Source organism: Hemicordylus capensis, chromosome 13 (genome assembly GCF_027244095.1).
Source record: "Hemicordylus capensis ecotype Gifberg chromosome 13, rHemCap1.1.pri, whole genome shotgun sequence".
In the NCBI taxonomy this organism is placed as follows: domain Eukaryota; kingdom Metazoa; phylum Chordata; class Lepidosauria; order Squamata; family Cordylidae; genus Hemicordylus; species Hemicordylus capensis.
Genome location: NC_069669.1, coordinates 4546381 through 4569321, shown reverse-complemented (window position 1 = coordinate 4569321; position 22941 = coordinate 4546381). Strand labels below are relative to the sequence as shown.

The window sequence follows — 22941 nt, the reverse complement described above, 5'->3', positions numbered from 1 at the left end:
AAAAGCCGGCAAACCGATAAGGCTTTTTTTTTATTGCAAGGGAGACGCTGGGGGGCCTCTTTCTCTCGCAGTCCTGATTCTCCCCCTACCCCCCCCACTTATGCTGAATTTTTTGCTGCATTTGAAAGCAGGAAGGAGTTAAAAAGGTGGGCAGCACTTCTTTGGACCAGAAAAAGCTCCATTTCTGGGGAATGATTAACGACAAAACACAAGGAAGCTGATCATTTCTGAACCACCTTGTAAAGTTGTGCCGAGAGCAGAGGAGGATGCTTATTAGCAGGGTTGTGCGCGGCCAAGGTGCTTAAAAGCGGACCCACTGGTGTGTGTGATGTTCCCCCCAGGTCTCTCTTCCTTAGCCACCCAGGCATTGACGAGGTTTTCCAGCAGGGGGCAGTCATGGGGCCCCTCCCATTGAGGCTGCTCTCCTCTATATAGCGAGGCTGCAAAGGCAGAGATGTCTTGGACTGCCCCAGCTGTCAGCTGCACAGGTTCCGGACTCTCCAACACATTTTCGGCTGCCTAATTGGACCTCCTGTAAGTACTCTCTCCGCAGCGAAAGGATTTCCCTGATAAGCTGGCACGGCTGCGAGTTCAGAACTGCTCCCAGGGCTGCTCCTCTCTCTGCCTGAATTAATTGCTTCACTTTGTAGCAGCAGTTAGGTAGTTATTTTCCCATGGGACCCATGCAGAGTTCTAGCCAGCACATGGATTGCTGTTGTGCTGAGTGCATAACTGCCTTCTGGAAATTCGCTGCAGCTTTTTAAAAAAATGCATTTTATAATAATAGGAGAGATGTATTTGTTAATAACTAGGTAATTATTGTTCCCTAATTGGGCAGAGGTTCAGAGGACAGGGGTATAAAGTATGTTACATGTGTGTGAAATAAGATGCAACATTTTGCAGAGTTCTTTAAGGCTCTTAAAGTTCTTTAAGGCTCTTAGAAGCATAGATTCAGCAAGAATCTCTCTTTTTTTTGCCTGTGTTTAATCACTGAAGCAGTGATCCTAAGCAACATGCCTGGAAGTAAGCTCCACTGAACATATCAATACTTGCTGCCAAGTAAACATGCAGAAGATTGTGTTGTAAATACAATAGCAAGAGAAGGGCCACTTAGCAAATAGCTGTGTTTGGGTCTTTTTCAACATCGCAAGTTGCCTTGGTGGGTTATTTAAGTGAGAATGAATTGGTTGCCATAAATTAAAACTCCTTACCTGACAACTCCCACTGAAGCTTTCACAGAATTCACTGAAGACCATGGTGCAAACGTACTGAAAGTGGTGTTGAAGTGCAGCTCAGAGATTTAAAATGTCAGTAGTTTTTTGGAGCACCTTCAGAGAGCTTCATGGTCACGTCTCCATCAGAAGGAGCCAGAAGAGTGTGATATGCCCTGTTCTGGGGGTATGTGTTATCATCATTTCCCCCTGAATGGGGTAAAGCAGGCAAGGAAAGGCTTGTGCTTCTGCCAAAGGGCTGTACATCAAGGAAAAAGCCAGTAGATGGCAGTAAAGAAAGCCTCATCTTTGAGATCTCAGTCAGATCTGCTCACGAAAGCTGCCCTGCTCATTTCTGTAGCAGCTGCCACCTAACTAAGGGTCATCATTTCACACAGGACATGGCAGCAAACAGGTCCATGGCTTGACAAGGAATGGTCTGGTAGCCATTCCGTCCCCTTCATATGTTGCATTTTGAGCTATCCACCTGGGAATGTAATATGTGTGAGAACCTAAAAAAATGATTCGATTCTGAGAGAAAAGCTGCACAAATGGATATTTTGTTGCTGGAACCACAGTTCAGGGGAAGAGCCCCTGTTTGGCATGCAGAAGGTCTCCAGTTCAGTCCCCGACACCACCGCCACATAGGGCTGGGAAAGACCCCCATCTGAAATTCTGAAGAGCTGCTGCCAGTCAGTGTAGACAGTGCTCAGCTAGACTGACCAAGCGTCTGACTCTGCAGGAGGCAGCTTACTGCAACCAAGACACAGCTGGGAGAGGAGCGTGTGCTTTAAAATAAATTTACATTGTGCAATACATCTGCTTCCTATAGAGGTCTCAGTACATCAGATTAGAAATGGCCCTTTGGGTACACTTGCATCCCTCCCATGTTTATGCTGCTTTGGGGAAGTAGAACACTCCAAGAGATGCTCTTCTAAGATAGTAGCTTGTCTCATTAGAGGCATCCTCTGGCTTTGTTGCTTCCCACCACAGTTGCACTGGCCCAGTGGTAAACGATATATATATATTTTTTTTACTGTTGCCCATGCAAAGGACTTTGTCGTTCCCTACAAGGTATTTGTTTTGAATTTGTTATCGTTGGTGTTCCCCCTTGCCCCCGGTGGATCAGCTAGTTATGAGAAGAACATGGCCATATATGGTAGCCAGCATGGATCTATGCAAACACTTCCAGGGAACTTTACAGATGACTTTGACTCTTTAGTTATGGGGAAGTTGGCTTCTCTTTGAAGCTCCTTCAGATGGGAAGAAATGAGGTCAAGGGATCTCCTCCCCTCACTCCTCTCTACGCAGTGAATTTGCAGCTGGTTGTAGATTCTAAGGAAAAAAGCAGAGGACAGGTTTAGTTCATGAAACTGTATTTCCAAAGATGATGAAAGTTATTCATGGCTGCAGAAGTTACATCAAACAAGAACCACATCTTTTTTTTGTTTGTGCAAAAATATTTATACACTTCTCAAGCAACAGCAGCTGGTGTTCAGTGGCTAAAGCTGCAAACCCACGCATGCTCACCTGGGAGTCCATCCTGCTGAGCACAGGGGGACTTACTTCTGAGTAAATTTACCTGTTTTCCGGCTGCACTGGACTGTACCACAAAGGCCCTCAGAGTCAGCCATTTGGTGGCCTTGGGCAAGCGGCCACCTCCCAGCTTCATGGCTTCCCACCTGCAATTCAGAGATAATAATATGTCTGTATTTGAATGGTTATATCCCTGCCCCAAAGCAGCTAACAAATAAGAATACAAAACAGGAGAGTATTGTTCAGCATCTTGGGCCCAGCTCATGGCCCCACCGCTCTCTGAGATTTGGTGGGAGGGGACTAGAGACGGTCTTTTCAGTTGTGGCCCCCCTACTTTGGAATGCTCTCTGGGAAGAGTTTTGCTGTGTGCCCTCCCTGAACTTTAAAAGCCATCTCTTTAGAGAAGTGTTGTATCTGCAGCTATATCTGGTGGGTTTTTAACTTTCCATTTTAAAATTTAGTTTTAATGGTGTCCTGTTTTTAGTTATTGTATCTATTTTACTAATGTTATATTGATTTACTATTTTTGTGAGTGACCTCGAGCAGTATTGTACTGAAGGGGTGGAATATACATATTTTAAGCACACATATAATAAATAAGAGTATAGTAATAGAACTAATTGAAACAGTTAAAATTAGAGTAACATCAGTGTTAAAACAAAAGCAGAGAGACAGCCAAAGGAGGGAACAAATTGAAACTAAACTGCTCTGACTCCTTAAAGAACTCAAATGTGAAAACTTTGCAAAAGATAAATAACTTATCCCTACAATCAGGCTCTGTACCAGAGGACTGGAAAGCAGCCAATGATTTTCAAAAGGGGATTTGGGAAATTACAGGCCGGTTAGCTTAATGTCTGTTCTGGGCAAATTGATGGAAAGCATTATCAAGGATAAAATTGTTAAGCATATAGAAGAACAGGCCCTGCTGAAGGAGAAACAACGTGGTTTCTGCAAAGGTAAATCTTGCCTCACCAACCTTTTGGAGTTCTTTGAGAACTTCTTTATCCAGCAGGTGTGTTGATAAAGGTAATGTAGTTGACATAGTTTACCTGGACTTTCAAAGAGCTTTCAACAAAGTTCCTCATCCAAGTCTCTTAAGAAAACTTAGCAGTCATGGGATGAGGGGATAGGTTCATGTGAGGATTGGTAACTGGTTGAAGAAGGACAGGAAACAGAGGGTCTGAGTTGTCGGTGACTGACCAGGAGAGGGATCTTGGGGTCGTGGACAGCTCCCTGAAAGTGTCGACCACTTTAAAAAGGTGCCTCTGCCCACGTAGCAGAGGGACAGGGCCTGGTATTCCCGGTTAGCAGAATACCAGAGAGGGAGCTGTTGCTTTCAGACCTTGCTGAGTGAGGAGTTCTCCGGAAACAGGATGCCAAACTAGATGGAACGGATGGACCCTTGGTCTGACCCAGCCCAGCTTGTTCACACTGAAGCTTGCATAGGGGGAAAAATCCCAGCAGGCATTTTTCTCTTCTTTGCATCAAATGCGCTCTCTCCCATTGCCTGACAAGCTGTGGGCTGCAGGAAGCCGTGACCAGAGTTTTGCTGTTTCATGACGCTGTGTGTTTGCAGAACAGACATGGGGAGGGCTGCATGGTGTGTGGAGAGCTGCGACAGGGAAAGGAAGCTTTTAACTGCCTGGAGCTCAGACTGTCAAATGAAGACTAAATTGGGGAGTGGGAGGAAGATCGGAAATTGTTTTGGGGGTGGGAGACCATCACGGAGGAATGAGGGCAGAGGAAGCATCTCTTAGGAAGGCCAAAACATTGCTGGATTTGGACTCAATTGATCTAAAATGCTGTCAAGTAAACAATTGCTGAGTGGGACCAGCTGGTCCAACTCCTGTTCCGGGGTACACTGTGGGTCTCATAGGAAATTGCCTTTGACTGTGTCAGGCCCTTAGAGTAGTACTATGTTGACTGGTAGAGGGTCTTCAGAGTTTCAGGCCGAGGTCTTTCCGAGCCCATCCTGGAGCTGTTTGGGATCAAACCTAGGACCTCCTGCATGCAAAGAAGATGCTCTACCACTGAGCTACTTCCCTCCCCCTAAATCCATGACGCTGCCTTCAGCTGAGTCAGATCCTTGGTCAAGCTAGCTCACTATTATGCACCCTGACTGGCAGCTCTCCAGTGTTTCAGACAGAAAAGGGCTTTCATAGGCCTCCCTGGAGATGCAGTGCAAAACAGATGCTCTTTCGCTGAGCTATAGTCTTTCTCTCAGAGGCTGGTTGAGACTCAGCGAGGAGTTGAACCTGTGAAGGTGTGTTGAGTGCAAACAGGCCCCGCTGGCAGCATCAGCAGCCACCACTGCCCTCTCCCAGCTGTTAGGCTCCTCCAGGATTTCTCTGAAAGGCAGCTGGCTTACCAGGACAATCCTCCTTCCCTTGCCACATGCAGCTGTGGGGAGTGTTGGGTATATTTTTGCATGCACTCTGGAATGTAGAAACATCGGAAGCTGCCTTATACGGAGTCAGACCATTGGCCCATCTTGCCCAGTGCTGTCTGCCCAGAATGGCAGCAGCTTCTCTAACCGTAGTCCCGTTTAAAAATCAGATAGGCTTTACACGAAACAATGACTGTACCTCTAAAATAGGACGTTATAATTCTTGTAAAGTTCATTCAGAGGCCAGATTTCCTGGCTACTACACATACAGACTAGAAACTATACTTGCTTATTTGATCCATAAATCAAGGCCATTTCACTGTCTTCATGTTCGAACATGTCCAGTGTTAAAGAGAATGTTAGGACCATTCTCCCTCTCTTCTGTGACAAGGAGCATCCTTCACCCTTTGGAGTTGACAATCTGGACTGCTCTTCTGGGTGAATAACCACACAAGGTTCATGCTCTGAAGGATTATCAAACTATCCTTTTCTCCTTGTAACACAGGAACCTAGGAAACCGCCTTCTGCCAAGTCAGGCACTTGGTCCATCCAACTCAGTATTGTCTACCTAGACTGGCAGCAGCTTCTCCAAGGCTGCAGGCAGGAATTTCTCCTAGCCCAAACTTGGAGATGCTGCCAGGGAGGGAACTTGGATGCCAGGGAGGGAAACTTCGGCATGCAGATGCTTTTTCCAGAGTGGCCCCATCCCTTAAGGGGAAGATCTTTCAGTGCTCACCCTTGGAGTCTCCCATTCAAATTTAACTAGGCCAGACCCTGCTTAGCAAAGGGGACCATTCCTGCTGGCTACTCCAAGACCAGCTTTCTCTCTGAGTTGCTGCAGGGCAACTCTGACGCCAAGCACACTGCCTGCAAGCTGAGCAAGCACTCTGGGACAGGGAGGCCCAAGCTGGGATCCCCAGATGTGGTTGGAGCACAACTCCCATCCTCGCTTGCCACAGTGGCTTCAGCCAACAACATCTGGAGTCCCAAGCTTGGGGAGTCCTTGTGTTAAGTCATTCTGCAGAATCCTCTGCAGCGCACAGGGGTTGCATCAGCCTCTCTCTGGACTAGCAAAGCAACCGGTTCTTATCTATCAATGATTCTTAGCCACAGCAGCTAAATCAAGCTTCCATGTTCAGAGGCAGTATACCACTGAATTCCAATTGCTGGGGAGTAACAGCAAGGAAGGGCATTTGTGTTCCTCTCCTGCCAGAGGCATCTGGTTGACCACTCTGGGAAGCAGTGGGATGGACTTGGTCTGATTTGTTGGGCTGTTCTGATGTTCTTTCTCTAAAGCAGGGCTGCTCAGCTTCAGCCCTCCTGCAGATGTTGGCCTACGATCCCCATAATCCCTGCCTATTGGCCGCTGTGGCTGGAGATTATGGGAGTTGTAGTTCAAAAGCAGCTTGGGGGGGGGCTAAGTTGAGCAGGCCTGCTCTCAAGCCTGTCTTCGCTTCCTTCCCAAGTTGCTCTTTCCTTTAACTCCTCTCCTCCAACAACAGGTGCCCACAGAGCCAAGATGGCCCAGAAAGGCCAGCTCAGCGATGACGAAAAGTTCCTCTTTGTGGACAAAAACTTCATCAACAGCCCCGTTGCTCAGGCAGATTGGTCGGCCAAGAAACTGGTCTGGGTCCCGTCCGAGAGGCATGGATTCGAAGCAGCGAGCATCAAGGAGGAGAAGGGGGACGAGGTGCTGGTGGAGCTGGCCGAGAATGGCAAGAAGGTCTCCTTCGGCAAGGACGACATCCAGAAGATGAACCCCCCGAAGTTCTCCAAGGTGGAGGACATGGCCGAGTTGACCTGCCTCAATGAAGCGTCTGTCCTGCACAACCTCCGAGAGAGATACTTCTCTGGCCTCATCTATGTAAGTCCCTGGCTGTGAATGTGTTTTCCTGGATGGCCGCTTCAAAGAGGGCTTCCCCTCTCTTTCCAAAAGTGGGAGCGAGAGGTTTATTGCATTCAGCTCCTTTATTGTCCCTCTGCTTTGCTCTGGCCTGAATTCCACCCCTCCTGAATTCCTGGGAGCATTTCTACAATTAAATTTCAGAACTGGCAACGTGCCTGGTTGGCTGCACCTTTTTCAGCTTTTGTCCCTCCATCCCCTTCTCTACATTATTGATCTGCTTGAATCCATTGATAAGAGAGGCAGGGAGGCAGGCAGCGATCTTGATATGGTTGCTCACGGTTCTCTTTGTGTGGTGTTTTACTGATGTCCCCATACCAGTGCTGGTGAAACCACACACAGCTGGCCAAGTTTGCCCACCCACGGCATAGGTACAATCACATCACATTTGGTCTCCTGCCCCCTGTTTTTTTGTGTACTGTTAAAGCTCAGTACAAAGGGACTCTTGCTGCTGTTGACTCGAGATGACTTCTTGGCAGTCTTTCATCAAGAGTTAACTGGGATCTCTGTGATTGTGGGAATGCCGCATATAGCAATAGCAATAGCAATAGCACTTACATTTATATACCGCTCTATAGCTGGAAGCTCTCTAAGCGGTTTACAATGATTTAGCATATTGCCCCCCAACATTCTGGGTACTCATTTTACCGACCTCGGAAGGATGGAAGGCTGAGTCAGCCTTGAGCCCTTGGTCAGGATCGAACTTGTAACCTTCTGGTTAGAGGGCGGCAGTTTTACCACTGCGCCACCAGGGGCTCTTGTGTACAACAGACTAATTCAGCTACCCTTTGCAGTGACACCAAAATAATAATTAAATAATTAATAATAATTTACCTGGAACCTCCTGCATGCAAAGCAGATGCTCTGCCACTGAGCTAGTATGGCCCCATCTCCACTTAATGGTGGTAGCAAGCATGCATTGCCCCCTTTGATAAGCAAGGTCTGCCCTGGTTTGCATTTTAATGGGAGACTAAATGTGAGCTGCAAGATATCCCCCTCAGGGGATGGGGCCGCTCTGGGAAGAGCAGAAGGTTCCAAGTTCCCTCCCTGGCAGCATCTCCAAGACAGGGCTGGGAGAGAGACTCCTGCCTGCAACCTGGGAGAAGCTGCTGCCAGTCTGGGTAGACAATACTGAGCTAGATGGGTCTGACGGAGTATGAGGCGGCTTCCTATGTCCCCTTCTTCCATGAAACATAATGCTGCCCTGCCAGTCCAAGGTCCACCCAGCCCAGCACTCTGACTCCAACAGTGGACACCCAGATGCCTCTGAAAGCTCACAAGCAGGGCGTGAAGGCAAGGATGAAGGCAAATCGCCATCCACAGTTGTTTGCCTCCATGCTGAGGTTCTCTGGTAGACTGCCTCTGAACCTGAAGACTCCATTCTTAACTATTCTGATTAACAGTTTCTGATAAATATGTTTATTAGGGATGCATCACATTCTTTATGAAGAGCATAAGGAGAGGTCTTTTTTTTTTATTGGACCCAGGGGTTGGTAACCTTTGAGACTCTGGCTGTTGCTGAACCACAACTCCCATCATCCCCAGCCACAATAAACTGATGATGGGAGTTGTAGTTCAGCAACTGCTAAAATGCCAAAGGTTGCTTACATAGGAACATAGGAAGCTGCCATATACTGAGTCAGACCATAGGTCCATCTCGCTCAGGATTGTCTACACAGACTGACAGCAGCTTCTCCAAGGTTGCAGGCAGGAGTCTCTCTCAGCCCTATTTTGGAGATGCTGCCAGGGAAGGAACTTGGAGCCTAGATGCTCTTCCCAGAGCAGCTCCATCCCCTAAGGGGAATATCTTACAGTGCTCACACTTCTAGTCTCCCTTTCATATGTAACCAGGGCAGATCCTGCTTAGCTTAAGGGGACAAGTCATGCTTGCTATACCACAAGACCAGCTCTCTTCCCACTGGGCTAGCTTCTTTCCAGCACTGCACTCAGTGTTTCCAGGAAATCCCCAGGCAGGACATGAAGGCACTTCTGTGTCTGTTCCTGGCTTGTAGCCCTGAGACCTCCCTGCTGGCCTTGGGAATCCAGGTGTGCCTATTGCACAGCCAGGATTGGTGCTGTGGTTGCATCTGCGAAGAGGCAGAGTCCCAGGCCAGACTGAGTCTTGGCTGGGGAGGGGGGTGGGTGAGGAACGGATGGGAGGTGCATCGAAGCCTCCCCAAAAGCCTCTACGCCAGAACAGAGCCCTGAAGAGCGAGTTGCTGTGGACTCACGGCCGACAGATGCTGTTTGGCGGAGGGCACCACCACAGCCCTTCTCTGCTCCCTTGTCCTGCCAACAGATATTTCTGCCTTTGCTTAATGCCTTATAAAGTGCTTCGTTTGTGTGAAAACTTGGGCTGTCTCCTAATATGGTCACGAAAGGGAAACCCCAGACTTCAGATCTGTGCTCAAGGACATAGTTGATTTAAAAGGTCAGCATTTGATGATGCTTTTGTGCAACCACATACTTGGGAGTTTTAATAAGAGATTAGGAAACAGAGCAGGGAAAGGCAGGACTTTGCAGGACATCCTGGGTGTGTGTCCACCTGGTTCCCAGCCCCTGATCTTGAATCTAGGCATGGGGAGAGGGTTGGGGGGAGAGTTAGGAGGAGGAAAGGGTGCAGAAGTGACCAGTGGGGGGAAATCTGGTGTGTGAAATGCTGTACATTTGGTTGAAATGAACACTCAGCCCGTTATTCTAGGGTCCTATTTCTGAGATAGCAATGGAACATAGGAAGCTGCCTCATACTGAGTCAGACCATTGGTCCATCTAACTCAGTATTGTCTTCACAGACTGGCAGCGGCTTCTCCAAGTTTACAGGCAGGAATCTCTCTCAGCCCTATCTTAGAGATTCTGTAAGGGAGGGAACTTGGAACCTCAGATGCTCTTCCTAGAGTGTCCCCATCCCCTAAGGGTAATATCTCACAGTGCTCACACATGTAGTCTCCCATTCAAATGCAAACCAGAGTAGACCCTGCTGAGCAAAGGGGACAAGTCATGCTTGCTGCCACAAGACCAGCTCTCTATATGAGACAGACCTGATGGACCTTGCAGACCAAGATCCTAAACGAGGAGGTGGTTTATGAAACCTGTTGTGCACACATCAGAGCTAGGATGCCGTGGGAAACTGTGGGTTGTCTTTTGCCAGGTGTGGAAGCTTTGGATCTCCTGCCTTGTGTGTGAGGGAAGGAGAGAAGGAAGTGTGCAAGTCTGTGGCTTGGGGGCCTCGTGAGTGGGGTGGGGGGCTCATGGGGCATGCATGGGCCCCCAATGAATTGCTCAGTCCTAAATCTTATGAGCTCCCTCCCCGCTTCATAACACCTTCCGGAAAGGAAGCACCGCAGTGAAGGTGCCAGAGCAGGAGAGAACACCTGGCCTCTCCCGACTCTCTGCTGCAGCCACCTTCATAGCTGCTGTAATATAATATTAGAGATTTTTTTAAACATACATAATTATTCTTGGGTGCAGCAATATAGGGAGTGCTGGGTGAAGAGCAGGTCGCGGTAGCAAGTATGAATTGTCCCCTTTGCTAACCAGGCTTCACACTGGTTTGCATTTGAATGGGAGACTACATGAGTGAGCCCTGTAAGATTTGAGGCCGCTCTTGGAAGAGCATCTACATGTTTGAATGTAGAAGGTCCCAGGTTCCCTCCCTGGCAGCATCTCCAAGAGAGGGCTGAGAGAGACTCCTGCCTGCAACCTCAGAGAAGCTGCTGCCAGCCTGGGTAGACAATACTGAGCTAGATGGACCTTTGGTCTGACTGGTGGGGGGGTAGCTAGGGGAGAGGGGGCTCATGTTCGTCCTTTTCTCTGGAGGCTCCTCAGAGTGAGGGAGATAATGAAGAAAATAGGGAGGGGTGGATCTGGAGCCCCCTCAGAAGCTGGGGGGGGGGTGTTCTTTGAACCCATCTGCTCAATTATATCAGATTTCACCCTTGGGTCAGCCTTGGTGTATGGCAGCTTCCTATGTTCCTATGAAATGATTGTGTTTCAATATGAAAAGGGTGCTGGGGACCCGAGGCCCAGATCTTTTAATAGCTAGCCAGCCTCCCAGTTGCTTGAGCATGGAATAGCAAACCGTAGTGCATCCCTTTGATGTTCCTTGGACTTCTGAAAAGCTCAGCAGATGTAACATGCCACCTTCTTGGGTCTCCCTGGCAGACTTACTCAGGTCTCTTCTGCGTGGTGGTCAACCCATACAAGCAGCTGCCCATCTACTCGGAGAAAATCATTGATATGTACAAGGGAAAGAAACGGCACGAGATGCCCCCTCACATCTATGCCATTGCTGACACCGCCTACAGAAGCATGATGCAAGGTAGGCTGGAAAACCTCCCCGCGTAGCAAAAACCCCACACTCTCCAGGATGGCCTGTTGTCTTGGGAACAAACATCTGTCTCCAGGTGACTCTTGAAAGCAAGCCTGGATATGTTAATACCTTGACATTGTGCAAAAATCTTGTGTACTTCTGGTGTCTGCTTTGCTCCACCACATAGAGCTTCACAGGAATGGGCATAGCTGCTCTCTGCCTGAGCTCTAAGAGAGCTTCTGCCAGTTAGAGTGGAGGGTTGCAGATACCCAGAAATCTGAACTAACTGATATCTGGGTTGTTGTACAGATTAGGACACAGGTTCCTCCTATTATCATCCTCCTAAAAAGTCTGAATAGACCATCCACTGTTGCTGTATACTGCTGAAGAGGCGAGCGTCTTTTTTGAGGTTTAACCTTGAATGAGCGGTGTCTTGACTCTTCAGTCTTGTTAGGGCCTCCTTCAAGTGTCTGGATAGGCCAACCACTGTTGATTTATAATGCCAAAGAGACAAGCCTCTCTTCAGGTTAAACCTTGGAATGAGTGGCAACTTGGTGCTTCAGTTGTGTTAGGGCCCCTTCAGGTGCCTGGATAGACCAACCACTGTTGCTGTATACTGCTGAAGAGACAAGCCTCTTTTCACATTCCTCCTCTTAACTCCCTCCTAAAAAATCTCCCTGTCTCCTCAGTTTTGCACAATCTTTTGCTAGGCTAGAGGGACCAGCAGTATTAAGATGCTTTCCCGTGTTCATCTACAAATGGCCTGTTTGCTTGTTCATTTAGGGTGACCATAATTCTTTGCATTACAACTGTAAAGGGGAAGCCTGCCTGACAGGCTTCAGAATTGTATAGCTCAACTCCTGCATTCCAATGCAGCTGTGCAGTGTAGATCAGTGAAAAGTTAGTGGTGGGGAGGGAACAGGAAGTGTGGCCAGGACTTTGCTTTGTTGTTGTTAGCGGTTTTTGTCATTCCTTTAGTGATGTGCTGCTGCTGTCCAACAGTGATTAAGTTTTGTTTCTCACCCCTTCTGTCATTGAAGGCAGCTTATTAAAGCAAACACAAACAATGTGTGTAGAAGGAATCCCTGTGCTCACAGCTGGGGTTTCCTTTGAAGTTGGAAGAACCACTGTTGTTTTACACTGCTGAAGAGACAAGCCTTTTTTCTTTTTTTAGGCTAAACTATGAAATAAGCACCGTCTTCTCTCTTCACTCTTGTTATGGCTCCCTTTGGGTGTCTCGATAGATGACCACTGTTGAATAGAAGAACCACTGTTGCTTTATAACACTGAAGAGGCAAGCCTTTTTTTCAGGTCAAACCTTGAAATGAGTGGTATTTTGGTGCTTCAGTTGTGTTAAGGCCCCCTTCAAGTGCCTGGACAGATGAACCACAGTTGCTTTATACTCCTGAAGAGACAAACCTTTTTTCAGGTTTATATTCCAAGTGAGAAGCATCTTGCCTCTTCAGTTGTGTTAGGGCTCCTTTCAGGTGCCTGACTAGACCAACAGGCACCTGAAGGTCTATAGCTTTAGCTTTGCACCAGAGCGCTCCACGGAGATCAGGATGCCCTGGAAATGGCAGACCTTTCAGGCTGCAGACTCACAAATGCTTCCTTGTAGGAGTCTCTTAATTAAGACTCCTGCCTCTGAGTTGGCAAGCATTGTCATCCATGTCAGCCTGCTGCAAATCACACATCTGCCCATGCTCATATGAATGGAAATGAAAACATTTGCAAATTCAAGGTCTATAAATGTGGGTTGGCCTGTGATCTGAGCGAGGTTCAAGCTATTTGCAAGGACATGACTCAAATGCCTCTAACTGAGGTTGACTTTATAAAAAATCAACTTGGGTTGGGGGTTAAAAACAAGCCTGGGAAGATGTTCAAGTGAACTGAACCTCATCTACCTGTAGGTGCTAAAGGGTGGACACTTAGGAGTTTTAGGAGGCTTGCTGGTGTGTGCATTTTGGGGAATATTGGGTCCTTTTAAGTAAAACCTACAGAGGGCATCTCCTCCATTGTTCCATAGTTGAAAACAGGGACATCTGACATCTGTACACCACCTTTCTTCTGTCACCAGCCTGAGCTCTACTGTCATATTTTGCTCTTATTGTCTTTATAGGGTGGGAGACTCTCTCTCGCTGAATTTTATTTGTTTATATCTGTGTAAACCGCTTTGGGAACTTTGGTTGAAAAGCGGTGTGTATGTGTATATATCTATATCTATATCTATATCTATATCTATATCTATATCTATATCTATATCTATATCTATATCTATATCTATATCATCACTCCAGCATGCAGAGACTCAGAATGCTACCTGCTTTCACAAGAGGCTCCCTGTCATATCTTAGCGTGAGTTGTTGCTCTGGCTTGGCTGCCTTCTAACGAACTGCTGGGGACAGGTAATTCTACTGAGTCTCTCCACTGCAGGGGATCCAGTCATTCACTCACTCCTGATGTGGAGACTCCTAAGAATCAGCCACACTTCGCGGGGACTCCCTGTTGTGTATCTGCATGAGTCACTTGCTCAGCAGCTCACACAGAAACACAGGGAGTGTCTTCTTCTGAAAGTGGGTAATTCTGTTCCACACTCTGAAAATATGCTGTCGGGGTGTAATAACGAGCGTGTCTTAGTTTTGGAAAGTTTGGCAAACACCGTTCTTAGTTACTGTGGTTGTTGAGTAACAGGACAAAGAGGAAATGAGTTGTGCAAACGGGCTGACTCCGCTTTGTTCAAGTTTCTGCTTGACTTCTGCACATGCCCTTTCTGGCTTCTGAGTCCCTTCTTTTCATTTCGCTACATTTCCTTCCTCTCTGCATCAGAGTCCTTTTAGCATTGACTAGCAGGAGGAGGACCCGAGACAGAAATGGTCCAGAAATGCGCCAAACCCTAACCATGCTTGCTTTGCTTTTCTGTCTGGGATGCCTTTGGGTGCCTGAATTATGAGAGTGATTTCTGCCCAGTTCAGTTATTTTTCTTGCTAGCCATTGCAAAGGCCTAAACTCCAGATACCCACAATGGTTATAAGAATGTTTTAAATAACTTGCAAGACTATAAAATGCAGAAGGCAAATCAAGCTGCTGCAAATACTGAGTTGTGAGTCAGCAACCACAGACAACAGTGTTGCTTAAAACAGAACTTCTTCTGGCACAGGCAGACGGAGCTTCTCCGCCTGAGGTGTATGGGTCACTTCCTTCTGACAGTTGTTTCTGGAGCTCAAGACGTAAGGAGAGCAGCCAGTGGGGGAGTCAGCCGAACGTGTCCTGCATGACGTCACACACACACACGTGCGTGTACTCGGGCTCTGGAGTGTTGAGAGTCATGACTTATGCAGCAGAGTATTTCAGGAGTAGTGAACTCACTCCCATTACAGCAGAAGTTAACAGGGTCTTGGGGACAAGAGCTTGTAAATGATAAGCATGGAGATTCATGTAAGGTTAAGCTGATCTACTTTATTCAGCTGTACATGATGATAGGAAAAGACCTATATCTAACTTCTGGCTACATGTGGGTCAGAGAGAGACCTATAGAAGCATGATGCTCAGAGAGAGAGCAAGAAGCATTCTGGGAAGGAGGAGGAAGTCACTCCCAGGAAGTTTCTGAGTGCATTCTATCAATAGAGGGGACACAGAGGCAGAGATAAATAGGAAAAGAGAAGGAGACCCATCCTAAGGATCTCTATTTATCGATCTCGAACGATCTAGCTCTACTCCCAATGCCCCTAGTGGTCATTAGGGTTACTGGTGCAAAAGTTTGATGCATTCTGGAGCTGGATCTCCAACACGGAGAGCCCCGAGTGAGCTCTCCCAAGCTCATTTCCAGCCAGCGCTTGTTATTTCCTTTTCTCTCCCTCCACTGAGGGAAAGGAAAGGAAATACCTGCATCTGGGCAGAAAACACTGCCTGGAAATGAGATTGGGAGGACTGGAGCGAGCCCTCTGGTGATTGGGCCACACCACCTTTGTGCATGACATAAAGTATAACATGCAGTGAACTTTAAATCAGTTTTTCCATAATTTTCCCCAAGCAGCCATATCTATATTATGACCCACATCTTGAGCCCATTTAATCATAGTCATTTTAACCACTTCATCTCTTGGCTTTACATTGAATGTATGGTTTCGATATTGCTGTTTGCATGCTGCCCTGTTCACTTGGCTGCCATGTAGAAAGCAGGATAGACATAAGTTGAAATAACTAATTAACAAATTGTTCTAGGCAGAACTAATTTTCCTTCTTTCCTTTCACTATCCCTACAACTGGACTAAATTTGGTCCAAATCGGTCTGTCATTTCACAAGTTAGCCCACTTGCGCCTCAAACGTTCATGTGTCTGCCATCTTGAATTGGGGTTGATTATAGAATCACAAACTATATGCTTGAGGTGTCCCTACAACTGTACCAAATTTGGTCCAGATTGGTTCTCACTTGCACCTTAAACATTCACCTGTAGCAAATTTGGTTCAAATCAGTTTGGCAGTTCACAAGTTAGCCCAATTGTGCCTCAAATGCCATGTGCCCGCCATCTTGAACTGGGGTGGATGACATCATCACAAACCACTCCATTGAGGTGTCCCTATGTGTCACTCACTACAACTGTACCAAATTTGGTTCAGATTGGTACACAAGTTAGCCCTCTTGCACCTCAAACGTTCATGCGTCTGCCATCCCTACAAATTTGGTTCAAATAATTGGGCGGTTCACAAGTGAGCCCACTTGCGCCTTAAATGTTTACACGTCTGCCATCTTGTATTGGGGTGGATGACATCGTCACAAATGACGCCACTGAGGTGTCCCTATGTGTCCCTACAACTGAACCTGATTTGGTTCAGTAGGTCCAGGCATTGTGAAGTTGATGGAGAGGGACACATACCAGGTGATATTATAAGCCTACTGGAAAGTAGGCTAAAAATGAGGGTGCTGGTTGCACTCTGCCCACAACGGCAACACTCTCCGTCCTCTCTTGCTCCCAATCCCTCTTTTCCTCCCACTGCTTCTCACCGAGAATTTGGCATGTCGTTAAATGGTGGCAGTTGTCACGGCTCCGCTCTCAGCTACGTTCGCTCTCTCAGACTGGGTGGAAACAGAGAAATCCTTCAGGGAGACCGACCTGTAATAAAATGTCCAGAAGTTGCAAGGCGATGCAGCCCGGTCGTGACTTCAGCCTGGCTTCTCCTTTTATGGTAAAGCTGCCAGCCCAACCTTGCTTCCTTGCAGTTAAAGCATCCAATTTGAGGCAGCGATTAAGCAGGGACAGGCCGCTCTTTTGGGAAGGGGCGGGAGCGGGGGGGGGGGCAGCAAACGGAGCCCGGGATCCACCAGGGCAAAGTTGTTTTCTAAGAAAGAAGCCTGGGATGCAGGGCAAGCGAAAGCTGCAGTTCTTGATTCTATAGGCAGCCTGCCTTTATTCGTGGTGTCTCTTTGATGCAAACCAAGACATGGCTGTATAAGAAAAATAGCAGCAACGCTGCAGCCTTGGTTCCTCCGGAGAGGAAAGAAGACAGTCAGATATTTTCATGGAGGAAGGGCTTAGCGTAAGAACATGAGATCAGCCCTGCTGGATCAGGCCCAAGGAGGCCCATCCAGTCCAGCATCCTGTTTCCCACAGTGGCCCACCAGATGCTTCGGAGAAGCCCACAGGCAAGAGGTGTGTGCATGCCCTCTCTCCTGCTGGTGCTCCCCTGCCACTGGGATTCAGAGGCATCCTGCCTCTGAACCTAGAGGTAGCCCATAGCCATCCTGACTAGTAGCCATTGATAAGAACAAATCATAAGATTGTTAGGCAAGATAGCTAAATGGAGGAGGGGTTTAGCATACTGCAGCTTCCATGTTCAGATGCAGTATACCTGTGAATACCAGATGAACAGGGGCGGTTCAGGGACTTGTGAGTGTCCAGAGGTAACTGGCTAGCCGTTACTGGAAACCATAAAAAAGCCCTTTTGAATTGGTTTGCTGGCTACTGTTGTCAGGTTTTGTATTGTGTTTGCTATGTTTTGAGGATTGTGTGTGTGTGTGTTTGTTTTTTAAAGTTTGTGCATTGTTCTGGGGTTCTAGAATGAAGGGAAGTATAAAAATGTAAATAATACATAAATGGATACATAAATAAAACATGCTGGATGAGAAGTCCATTTAGACTTCTCTTTCCATGCTGCCTTCGTTCAGGCGGAGCCTGAGCATTGCTTTGATTGCTGTTCATTGCCCCCTTTCTGAAGCATGCTGCTTGCACAACTCGGCCTTTTATTCCAAGAGCAAAAGATGTTGGGGTGGTCCTGATGGCAAGAGGAGCATGGAGGGAAGGCGGGACCCATGGCTTCCATCCCTGATGATGTCCGAACTTTGGGGGCACCTTCCCCATTCCTTAGGCCCGTCTCACTTCTAGCGTGGATCAGCAGAAGTGAACTCCTTCTCTGCAAGTGCACCCAATTAACATGGTCAGCAGGGCTGATTAGCTGCAGATTAAGAGGAAAGAGCTGAGATGAAAGCCTAATGCCCGTCTGCTAGGATTGCCAACTGGCAATCAGTTTGAGAGCATGAAATGGTTTGGGTTGAGATTGAGATCGGTTTCCTGGCAAACTTTGCACCAAAGGCATAACAGCTTGTGTGATGTGCACCCTCATTCTCTCCTTGTTTGTTTGTTTATAGACTTGGTGTTTTCCAGCAGCTAAGGGTTTGAGTTTTGTGCTAGAAAATCCCAGATCCAAATTCTGAGCTAGCTATAAACTCATTACAGGTCCTGCTCAGGTTGCCAGTTAAAGAAATCCACAATTCCAAGGCAGTGGAGTGGAATCAGGAATATTAACAGTTCAATGAAATAGAGATTATGTACAGAGAGGCAAGCACAGACTGCTTTTCCGGGCTCTTGCTGCTGGCTGTGTGTTAGCCCTGCCTCTACTCCAGGACTGGAATACGAGTAACTAGAGCCCCATTCAAAAGCTGGCCTGGATCAAGGAATGGATTAACCAAAAACACCACACAGGGGTTCCCAGCCTTGAAATTATAGTCCACCCAGATATGTTTGGACTACAGTTCCCCTAATAGGAACAGGGGCATAGCGACTATTGAGCAAGGGGGGACAATTGCCCCCAGGCCCCAAGGGTCTGGGGGCCCCCAAGGCCCGGTGGAAGTGCTGAAAAGGGGAAATGAAACCAATGATTCCACCGACCGCTCACAGGGGAAATGAAACTATGCCAAGGCTGTGACAACCCTGCCCTCTGCCCTAGCCCCGCCCCCTTGCATCTGATATCAAATGTGGGGTGTGTGGCTTGGGGCACAGGAACGCAAGAACGCCCAGGGGGTCAGACTTTGTCTCCTGGCCCCCACAAAGCTCCCTATGCCCCTGCATAGGAATATAGGAAGCTGCCATATACCAGCTTGGACCCTTGGTCCATCTAGCTCAGTATTGTCTATACCAGGGCTGCTCAACTTTGGCCCTCCTGCAAATGTTGGCCTACAATTCCCATAACCCCTGGCTATTGGCCACTGTGGCTGGGGATTATGTGGGTTGTAGTCCAAAACTAGCTCTGGGGGGGTTGGGCTAAGTTGAGCAAGCCTCGTCTATACTGACTGGCAGCAGCTTCTCCCAGGTTCCAGGCAGGTCTTTTGCAGCCCTACCTGGAGATGCTGCCGGGATTGAACTGGGACCTTCCTCATGCAAGGGGATGCTCTACTATCCCTGAGCTACGGCCCCATCCCCAAGTGGAGGCCACTTAAGAGGCTCCTGAAGTTCAGCTCTGCTCTTCTACACACCAATGTGTCTGTCCTGAAGGTGCATTGCTGAGTCTGGGCATAGTCCGTGTCCATGGTTCCCAACCAGGGTTCCTCCAGATGTTGCTGAACTGCAACTCCGATCATCTCCAACTACAATTTATTCAGCAACATCTGGAGGAACCCTGGTTGGGAACCACTGGTCCATGCGGGTGAGTTGTCCATTGAGGAGCATTTAGCACATCATTTAGCGTCCTCTTTGGTTCTCGGTCCCTGTTTGCTCAGTACTGCTGCATCAGGGTGCAGATGTATTGGAATTTGGCATCTGTCACTCTTTGCTCTGGAAAAGGCCTTCAGCGTTTTCTTCTGTTCATTTTGTCTTGGCCTCAGGAACTGCCTGGGAGGTTCACAGACCACAATTCGAGCATTACTGTTCTCTTGGAGCTTTATCTAGGTTTTATTCCAGAAATATACTTGCTTTTGCCCTCAGTTATGTTCCTGAGGACACAAATCACATTTGTGCTGATCCAGAGGGAAAGACAAAAATAAACACAGTGGTTTCTTGGCTGTACCAGTTTTCTGCTGGTGTCCCCATGAGCAGCAACCTATGGGCCATGGAATATCATCTGAACGCTTAGAAAGTCCAGGGACGAGGCGGAGAACCCATTCCTTTACAGCCGTGAACTTCAGTGAGAAGGGATTGTCTGACACACTGAGGGCATTCACGCAATCAAAAACTGTGTTCTACCCAGTTTGGGAGCTCTGTGTGCTCTCAATTTTCGTTTGTGTGGAAGCAAGGTAGGAGGATAACCTGGCTAGTTTTTCTGCCTACCTTGCTTCCACACAACCCAAAATTGGGAGCACACACAGCTCCTAAACCTGGGGAGAACCCAGTTTTTGATTGTGTGAATCACCTCACTGAGTCTTAATAACTCATTGCATGCTGAATAGTCCACATCTGATGTTTTTTTCCTCTGTCCACAGATCGAGAAGACCAGTCCATTCTTTGCACGTAAGTAGAGCCCTTTTGTTTCCTCTCTCTGTATTTCTGATTGCTTAGATTTGCATCTCCCACTTTGGCGATCACTGCCTTAAAAGCACAAGGCTGCATTCCATACACTTTGCAAAGTCATCCATTGATTTGAAATAAACAGCAAATATTTGACTTCTCCTTTAAAAAATACACAAACCCAAATACTGAATGCTATAATTTGAGGCAGTGACTCACTAGGTTGTTAGGTGTGGACAGGCAGGCCTGGGTTCAAATCCCAGCTCACCTACATGTATTGGGTGACCTTGGGTGTGTTGCTCCCTCTTAGCTTAGCCAGCCTCACAGTCTTTTTAAAAAAAAAAGAGCTGCAGGGATCTCCTTGGAGAAAAGGCAACCCCACATGTATAAATAAATAGATCAAGAATATGGGAACATATAAGAATTATTTTAGTTAAAGCCCTGTAGGTGGCTAGCCGCAGATCTATCAGGGGCTATAATAATAAATGGAACCTCCAAAATGAGGAGCAGTCTACCTCATGCTGAGGATCAGCAACATGGAAGGTCTGTTTCCTCCTGCCATGCTTGTGAGCTTCCTGAAGGTACTTTAGAGACCACTATGGGAAGCAGGATATGGAATTTAGATGGACCTTTGGTCCCATCCATCAGGGCTCTTTTTATGTTCTTAGGAAGGTGTCGTTGTTGTTGTTGTTATTAACAACATTTTTTATATCCTGCTCTTCCTCCAAGGAGCCCAGAGCGGTGTACTACATACTTAAGTTTCTCTTCACAACAACCCTGTGAAGTAGGTTAGGCTAAGAGAGAAGTGACTGGCCCAGAGTCACCCAGCTAGTTTCATGGCTGAATGGGGATTTGAACTCGGGTCTGCCCGGTCCTAGTCCAGCACTCTAACCACCATACCACGCTGGCAAAGATAGTCATGTTGGGCAGGTCTAATGGTTGTTATTCACTGTGACAGCTAAGAATTAAACCTCCATGTCTAGAGGCAGTCTGCCTTTACTGGGAGCCAGACCATTGTGGAGGGCTCTTGCCTTCCTGCTCTGGTTGTGGCCTTCCCAGAAGCATCTGGCTGGCCACTGCTGGCGGCTGGATTAGACGGGTACCTTTTGGCTTGATCCAGCAGCCAGGCTCTTCTGGAAGGATGGGTTGTCTTCAGCCTGTACAACCAGAGGTCTGGGTTCCAAACCAGGAAGGGCCAGAGCATGGTCTGAAGGCACTGGATGCAGCAACTTTGCTTGAAGCTAAGCAGGTCTGAATCTGCTCAATATCTAGGTGGGAGACCAAACTCCATCTACATTGCCTCTGCCTGCATTGGGGATGGAGCCATAGCTCAGTGGCAGAGCATCTACACGTTTGCATGCAGAAGGTCCCGGGTTCAGCTCCTGGCAGCATCTCCAGGTAGGGCTGGGAGAGGCTCCTGCCTGAAACCTTGGAGAGCTGCTGCCAGTCGGTGTAGACAATGTCTGTGCTTGACCTTGGGTCAAGGAAATGCAATGTCCTGGATTCAGGCCAGAGAATAAGACGTTCAAAGGCTTTGGCGTATTGTGTTGTTGTTGAAAAAAGCAAGTCCGTGGTTTTCCAAAGGCAAAGATGCAAAGTAGATTTATGTGAAAGCTTTTTACGCAAATGTCTTCAAATTGGCATGTTTAGTCTGGAGCCGTTCCCAGAACACTTAATTTTTATCAATAAAACATGGACATATTTCAGCGCAGAGGCCCCCGCAAAGAGCCTGCAAAGAGCCATGCCAGCTCTTTTGTTCATCATTCAGTCCAATCAATCCATCCATAAGGAGGAGGCTGAACCATCTTTAAGGCTGAATCCACCCATAAGAAAGGGGCAGAGTCCATCCAGGGCTGATCCTGAGCAACACCCACTCAGCACCAGCGCTGGTACTCACTCCACACACTCCACTGGGGTTTGTACGGAAACCAGCATAAACCCCCTATTAAGAACCTGAAAATGGATGTCCTCTGAAACCTGGAAGCTCAATTTAGCTTATAGCCTTTGGTTGGGCAGTCACTCACCAATTTGTCTAAAATGTGATGAAGTTTCCCACACCCGGCTTTTAGTTTGCATCGCCTCTGGAATGCAGGTATGTGTACACATATCAGCCAAATTTACCCTGAAGTCCCTGTGAGCTATTAGGGAGCACTTCACACACAATCTGGGTTTTTCATGGCATTGTTAGAGTGTAGCCTGATTTCTATCTGGGGTTTTTAAAAAATCCCCATTTTGCACCCGTTTTTGGGGGCAACTTCGAACTTGCAGTAAAGCCTCACAGTCAACCTGCACTAAAGCCTGCTGTCTGGGAAAGCTGGTCTTGTGGTAGCCAGCATGACTTGTCCCCATAGCTAAGCAGGGTCTGCCCTGGTTGCATCTGAATGGGAGACTTGATGTGTGAGGACTGCAAGATATTCCCCTCAGGGGATGGAGCCGCTCTGGGAAGAGCAGAAGGTTCCAGGTTCCCTCCCTGGCAGCATCTCCAAGATAGGGCTGAGAGAGACTCCTGCTTGCAGCCTCGGAGAAGCTGCTGCCAGTCTGTGAAGACAATACTGAGCGAGATAGACCAATGGTCTGACTCAGTATATGGCAGTTTCCTATGTTCCTATGTTCCCTGTGAAGAGGTCAATTGCTATCGCTACATCTTGCGGCTTTGAGTTCCACAGGCTAATTGTGCATTCTGTGAAGAAGCACCTCCATCCTAATTCTGAGCCAGTCAGTTTCTGGGCAAGGTGAAGTCTGGTGCTATGAGATGGAAACATGGCCTCTATCTTATGGATGCCTGTCATGCCCTCTTCCTCTCCCCACACCATTCCAGCTCATCATCCTCTTTCTTCACAGCATTAGTGCTTGCTAGCTTGCCTTCGTTATCTGTAAGAAT

General features: G+C 47.6%; 1 protein-coding gene across 3 annotated transcripts in view; it reads left to right on the top strand.

The window, feature by feature from the left end:
- The window catches only part of MYH11 (myosin heavy chain 11), a 78582-nt gene that overhangs the window by 4018 nt on the left and 51623 nt on the right, over positions 1-22941 (top strand). For 2 of the 3 annotated variants that reach the window (XM_053276302.1, XM_053276304.1), the window contains exons 2-4: positions 6636-6997; positions 11198-11354; positions 20036-20063. In XM_053276302.1, coding sequence (XP_053132277.1) covers positions 6653-6997; positions 11198-11354; positions 20036-20063 — 530 coding nt within the window. In that variant the 5' untranslated portion in view covers positions 6636-6652. Of the gene's footprint in view, positions 1-398; positions 535-6635; positions 6998-11197; positions 11355-20035; positions 20064-22941 lie in introns of those variants that run through there. The other variant, XM_053276303.1, reaches the window with a different exon arrangement.